The 7,429-nt window shown below is 35.8% G+C and overlaps 1 protein-coding gene across 1 annotated transcript; it reads right to left on the reverse strand.

Moving 5' to 3' along the window:
- Positions 1–203: 203 nt before the first annotated feature.
- On the reverse strand, positions 204–3,339 carry LOC127085268 (reticulon-like protein B8). The gene is made up of 6 exons (XM_051025799.1): positions 3,170–3,339; positions 1,965–2,160; positions 1,678–1,858; positions 1,441–1,582; positions 694–763; positions 204–511 (listed from the first exon to the last, which is right to left on the reverse strand). The coding sequence occupies exons 2-6, from the start codon at positions 2,137–2,139 to the stop codon at positions 354–356; spliced, it is 726 nt and encodes a 241-aa protein (XP_050881756.1). The 5' UTR covers positions 2,140–2,160; positions 3,170–3,339; the 3' UTR covers positions 204–353.
- Positions 3,340–7,429: the final 4,090 nt, after the last annotated feature.

Below are 7,429 nucleotides of genomic sequence, written 5' to 3' on the forward strand. Positions count from 1 at the left end.
AGAGATAGATTTAGAGATTATGAGAGCCTCATTCAGCCACCAGAAGATATCCCTTTGTTCAGCACCAAGTTCTCCTTAACAACTCTTTGAGCATATCCATGAAAGACAGTTTGAGAAATACAAATTTTTTTATTACATTAAAAAATTTATTATTATTATTATTATTAGCTAAAATTCTTAATAAGTGTAAAATAGAAGATAGATAAACTAGAATCAAACTCTTGCAGATAATTTTCAACATGAAATATCATTTACATAAACAACTTTCTTTCACTCAAATATCATTCATAAGGCAGAAATGTTTTCATCCCCCTAATTATTATTTCCATCAACCATTAATTTACATAACAAACCTAATCATGCTTCTTTCCTTTGAGCTTTCCTTTGAGCACACCAGCATCCAGCTTTCTATAATTATGTTGCATCTGACCAATGACTTTGTACACGAAGTCGTCAACTTCGTCCTCGTACTTTTCATACAGAACTGGAAGTGTATGTGCAGCAATAATACCTTTTCGGACAAAAGATGTTTCAGTATTCAAGTATATCATGAGTAATACATAAACTAGAAGGGAAAACAACGATGTTGAAGTTTGAAAAAGGTTCCATCGACGAGAATGTCTGGTAGAAATATAAACAAAACAATATACATGACACTGAATCATCAAAATATGCAAAGGAATCTGATCTCACCTATATAGATGACAGTCAAAAAATTGCACCAGCTCCCTATCACTGAACCAGCCCACAAACTTGCTACAGCCTGCAGTGATTTCAACCTTCAACCATTGATCACAAATTCCAAAGACAAATACATGCGACATTCCTTTGTTACTATAGAAATGAATATCTTCTAAGGTACATTAATATCTGAAAACAAGCTATAAACACGACGCTTTGCACATAATGTTCATATCTGTAGCGGCAAAAATGTGACATAACAAGGCATATCAGAAATGACCTAGACATTTCGTATTTTAGCAGGCATTAGTGTATTAGCAGACCTCATCAGCAGAGGTCAATACATCGGATTTGGCCTTAAGCCTCAACATACTTGGGCCGTCCCTTCTGGGCCTTTAACCCTGTAGGCTGCAACGAAAGCAAGCCAAATGCCGCAATTAGGCGACTAGGGGCGGACTGCAATGAAGACGGAATTTCCAACCATTGTGATGGATGTCAACATGATAAATATGGTGACGACCTATGGAGTGTGACGTTATGATGGAGTTATACAACATATTGATAAGACACCGTGACTCAATGGATTTGACGGCTTAATCATTGGGCCTAAGTCACACACTTACAGATTCTAAAAGGCCGAGTCAGTTAGGATATTCCTTGATTTTACGGGATTTACTGTTATAAAATATGCATGTTTTAAGGTTAACTTTGGATGATGAATGACTATATCAATGTAAATAAGCATAACTAGAAACATACAATCAGAAAAAGCTTCAAGTTTCCTTCACAAGAAATATCTTGAAGAAACCTCAATCCACGGTTAACCTCATTCCCGATTACAGTTGCAATATTCACAAATAACTCTTCTGGGACAACGACCCGGGGCACTTTAGATGGTGTACTGTCAACATAAATCACAAGTCATAATCAATTAAATTTGTAAAGTTGAGAAACACATCCACATATAATGAAAATATGTAAAGTTGCTCAAATCACCTGTTAAACAAACCAGAAGCATTTGACCACAGAAACTGCGCGAGCATGCCAAGAACCAAGGCAAAACAAACAAGAGAAATGAAATTATAATTGAGCCATTCAAATAGCACCCATACAATTGTTGCAGCGGTTAAAAAACTAGCAGAAATCTTCTTGTTCCTCCATAACATAACATCCGCAGCTGGAACGTTTATAACCAAAATAAAAGAAGAAGAAAATTAAAATTCTCTGTTGATGTGAATATGTACATCTTATATTAAATTGAGTATAAATATTAAATACCATACATTTTCCACCTCCTAAAAGATGGTGTACAGGTTTCTCGCGTCCAAACAGTCTGTTGATCTCGGAGCTCACTGATTTTGATTTATCTTCCTCAAAGAATGAAACTTTCTTTGGCCTGTCAGATAATGTATCCACAAGGTTGTGAAGGAGATTTTCTGCTGTGATTTTATCAGACATTGTTCCTGACTCCTGTGCTACCTAAAAACAGCTAGAACATCGTCAGAAACTATAGAAAATAGCTTTTACGCCAAACATCAGTTTATGAGAAACCTGATATGTAAAACGAATGCACACAGGGTTCAATTTTGTTCAAAGCCACAACATAAGAGGTTACCATATTGCTAAGGATAAGTGGATACATGAACTTCATCAAATTTACCAAGGATAGTCAAAATGACAATAGGCATAATTTTGATGGGATATCGAGGTGGAATTTAAAATATGTTGCCATCCCTTTCTACCTATGTAGCCTCAATACTTCAGATCAAAGGCGTGTAAGATGTCCAGACATGTGTTAGTCAAGGTTTTGAAAAAACGGCCCATTGCCGCAAAAACGGCGGTCAGAAAACAGTATCAGAAGGTGTCGGTACCGATATTCACTGTTTTTATGCTGAGAAAAAATATCACAGACAAAAAGCCGTTATGGCCGCGACAAAATGTTGTTACGACTGCAAAACACTGATAGGGCCGTGAAATGTCGTTACCGCACTGTTATGGACGGAAATTTTCAAAATAAGACTGAAAATACAAATCACATAAAACATTCATTATAGCTACAATTGAAGCGTCAAAAACAACACTTTAGCCTATCACCAAATTAATCATACAAGAAACCAAACAATACAGAATATATCCAAATACATGGATATATTTCCCAGAAAAAGAGTAGACAAACCATGATCACAGATGAAAAAAGAAATTGAATGAAAATATTATAACAGGGAAAGCAAAACGGAAAATGGATTATCTAACAGGGGTATGGTATCATAGATTTTTATTTTGAAGTTCACGAACATAACTTGTACATGAATCCAATTCATAAATCAATTTTTATTATAAAAGCACAATCAGCAACAAGCATTTCAGAGTGTAATAAACAAACCCATTCAAATAAACAAACAAAAAAAAAACTACCAAGAGAATAAGAAGCTTCAATTAATGAATTGAGTGATGGAAGAAAGAACATAAGAAAGTGAAATTGACTAACCAGAGAGAAAGAAGAGGAAGAGGCGGAGATTGAGAAGTGAAAGATGGGGTTGGTTGCTATTTGGTTGAATTGAAACTGTTAAGAAATGGAGAGAGCATGTAAATGGTGAAGAATAACAATAACTGACCAAGTGGTCAACTACCAAACACACAAGTCACATGTTACTTGCTCTATGTATACAATTCAATTTTGATTTTTGTTTTTAATGGTAAAATAGGGTCAACAATTTTTTTAAAAAAAGATTTGCACTTGAATTCAATTGATAGCTTTTGCAGGGATATTAAGGATGTCATTAAAAAAAAATATTGAATTCTAATCACTAAATTATTTAATAAGAAAAAGATTAATCTCTTATATTAACGTGTAACTCTTTTTCGTTTTTTAATCTACACGATGATATAATTTTTTTTAAAACTCTAAAGTATTATTCTTTTATTGAAAAAATAAACTTTAAATTAAAAAAGAAAAATCACTATGGATTTCACAATGCAAAATTATCACTTTCCTTTATTTTATAATTTCTTTTAACATATATCACAATTTAAAATTTGACCGATTACTTAATTTTTATAGGCAAAACATGTTATTAAAAATGAAAAAAAAGTATGGAAGACATAGTTCAAATCTTAAAAAAGAAAAAGAAAAATAAACAAGAAAAATATAAAAGGAAAATTAATTTATTAAGATTGATGAAAATCATAGTTAAAGCGGGTATTATAAAATATAAACAATCAATTTTTTGATTTTCTTTTTTAATGTTTTTTTTGAATGTGGAGACGGAACACAACTTTAATAAAGACTTTATTATTATTATTTTATGATTTTTATAATATGGTGGCTGGAAAATGAACATGTCCGTTTCACAAAAAGAAAAAAAAATGGGACAAACATAGTTGAGAGTTTGAGTCTAAAACTTTGACTCGTCCGACAAAAAAGTGAGAGAAAGGAGGGCTTGACTTGCGGACACTACACTTTGTAAGGCTAAAAATGTAAACTTTTATGTGAATGCCCGCGCTAGCAAAAGTCTACAAAAAATTGTGGCGAGCGGGCAGACACATTAGAGCGTGCAGGCTTAAACTCTTGGTTCGCTCTACACTAAAGTGCGGACAAAACGGACATATGCCCAACAAATCTGACCCGTTTTGCCAACCCTACCTATCATGATCAACATTCTTCTCATATTGATTAAAAAAAATCGGTTGGCGAAGTAGTAATTGTACATTTTGAGTTTCTTAGGTAGTTATTACGGAGTAGGTCTCACCCCATTTTCATGAGGCCGTACTTGTTAGCTGCACAAGCCCACTTGGATGGCGCGAAAAAGAATATATAACACATGTCCGCCGGGTGAAGGATAATAGTTCAGACATTCTAGTGGGTCGGGAAGGGAGGTGTTGACTCGGTTCTTATATGGGTTAACCGTTGGCCCAAATATCTGAGATACGCATTTATGGATAACTATAGGTATCAGTTATGAGAATCCTTCCCATCAAACCAAATCCCAATCACCATTAAGGATTACATCAATCACATTTAAGAGTATTAACTGGGTATTCCAAAAAAGGAAGCCAACGTCCTTATAAAAGGAAGAGATCACAAGAGAGAACGTCATCCATATTTTTGCCGATATTATGTGCAACTCCTACTAGTTGGGCATCAATAGAGTTATCAACCATCGTATCCATCGTGTACATTTGGCGTCCACCGTAGGGTTTGCTAAAACTGAACTGAGCCACACAATTCCATTTCAACAAAAGTGCGTCCTAGTTTCATGATGATAAGGGTTTCCGCTAGTAACAACAATCATCACCATGGCGATGACATAGTCGTCATGGCATAAATATTGACAACTATGGAGAAATTGTGTTGTCAGAATGAAAGATTGCAGAGTAACATACGGGACCTACAATAGAAGCATATGTAATTCACAATCGTCGATCAAGAGGATCTGGTGGACCCTTAGCCCTTATCAGTAGAGATCTGGGATGCGCATGTTCTGGATAATTTCAAGTCGCCCTCCCTGGCAATGTCCGATGGCAAGAGTGATTCTCAAGAACACATCATTTTTATCAATACATAAATGGTCATCATTGAAGCTATTGACTCCCTCAAATTCAAATTGATGGCAAGAATGTTGAAGAAGGTAGCCCTTTGTTAGAACATGAGCCTCCCTAGGCTCTCTATGCCCAAATATTAGAACCTAACGAGGAAAATGATACACTAGTTTTTAGCTAGCAAACATAGAAAAGTATCCACCACCAGGCTCTTTAATGGGGTACTCTGAGTCGTTTCGAGAGTACTTGGCTCGCTTCAACAATGAAACCGTCAAGGTTTCCCATCCTAATCAAGATATGTTAGTAGGGACTTTCTAGAATGATCTCAAAGAAGGATACTTAAAGGATTATTTAGCGAAGAATCAAGTGTCCTCGATGGAGGAAATCATGGTTAGGGAGGAATGCTAAATAAAAAGGGAATAAAGGAATGTCGAGAGAGAACGAGGGATGCATGAGAGCGAGGAGTTGGGAAATCAGGGGTCAGTGGATAGATAAGACGCCATAATGCGATATCGGTTCGTGATAGAGCGACCTTCAAACCTGATTGAAAGCCCTTTGAATGCTTCACTTTGTTAAACACTAAGAGAGTGCAAATTCTTTAAGATGTTTACAATACGAAGGTTATCCTAGAGCCATACCCTCTAAAAGGAGACAATATGGAAACAATCTAGATAAATGGTGTAAATATCGTCTTATTGCTTCATGCACTGCCTACAGTTACAGACTTTGGCATCCTTTTTTCCTTGCCTATAAAGTACAAACTTTGGCATTCTTTCCCTACAGAGTTACAGACTGTGGCAAGCTCGCTTTTTCCCTATAGAGTTATAGACTATAGCAACCCTACTTTTTGCCCTTATAGAGTTATATACTCAGACATTCATTTCCTTCTTCCTTGTATAGCTACAGACTATGGCACACCTATGCAGCTTGCCCATTAGAGTTACAGACTCTGGCAATCTATTTCTTGCCCTTGTAGAGTTGCAGACTCTAGCAAGCATCCTTGCACTCAGCCTTGTAGAGTTACAGACTCGGGTTACCTTCCTTTGCCATATAGAGTTACAAACTTTGGCATTCATCTATTTTCGCCCTGTAGAGTTACAAACTCTGGCTATATCTCATCTTGCCTTGTAAGGTTATAGACCCTGGTAAACATACTTCTCTACCTTGTAGAGTCACAAACTCTAGTAGCATCTTTGGTTCAGACCATGTTTTCACTATTCAAACAACACTTGATCTTTTGTCCCTTTGGCAAAACATCAATTATTGGTTAATGCCACACTCTTGATATTCAAGCAATTTTATTTTCCTCTTGGCAACCCAATCAAATCTCTTTCTTTCTTTCTTTGTTCCACATTAGTTCCATGAACTACGGAGCTCTGACTTTCTCATTGCATAGTGAGAATACGTAGGCACGAGGATGCGAATCCTTCGTGAGCATAATTATTCTTTCTTTTGCCTTAGGACTCCATTCATATCTTTCATGATCCATCATCTATCTTCAATAATAACCATTAATCTCGGTGACATATTGCCTTTCTTTGAAACCAAATACCATTTTCTTTGGGATTCCACCTATACCCTTTTAGGACAATTAACCAGTGTCCACATTTGTACCAAAAGTTGTTTATCTCGTCGACAAACATTTTATTCCTTCTTTTTTTTCGGCCAATATGTCTACTTTTCCTCTGTGGTACAAAATTCATTCCCTTTATGGGATCTCAGCAACACCATTATATCCTGGTTCCAAATTATACCCTTCTGTCATTTTTACCCAGTCTTTCAATTCCTTTTACCCTAATTATCTCTCTCTATCCTATTATTCACTTTTCATTATTCATTAATCACTACCTTCATTTAATATCTTTTACCAATCCTTCACCCCATGTGATACACTTTCTCTTTGAACCAACTACACTATTTCTTTGAGCTTCATATATACTTTTGGGCTAATGAACGATGTCTGCCTCTGAACCACAAACCTTGTTTACTTACCTTGGAGTCTGATATAGGCAACACTCTTTATTTTTCAGCTAATATGCCAGTTTTCCCCATTGGTTCAGACATACCTACCATATGGGTTCAAACAACATAATCCTTTGGTTCAAACCATACCTTTATAACAACTTATTTCATCTCTCACCATTAATTATATGAACTACGGAGCTCTGAATTCCTTATTGCACTATAAGGATATGTAGGGATGAGTGCC

The sequence above is a fragment of the Lathyrus oleraceus genome, chromosome 5 (genome assembly GCF_024323335.1).
Source record: "Lathyrus oleraceus cultivar Zhongwan6 chromosome 5, CAAS_Psat_ZW6_1.0, whole genome shotgun sequence".
NCBI lineage: Eukaryota > Viridiplantae > Streptophyta > Magnoliopsida > Fabales > Fabaceae > Lathyrus > Lathyrus oleraceus.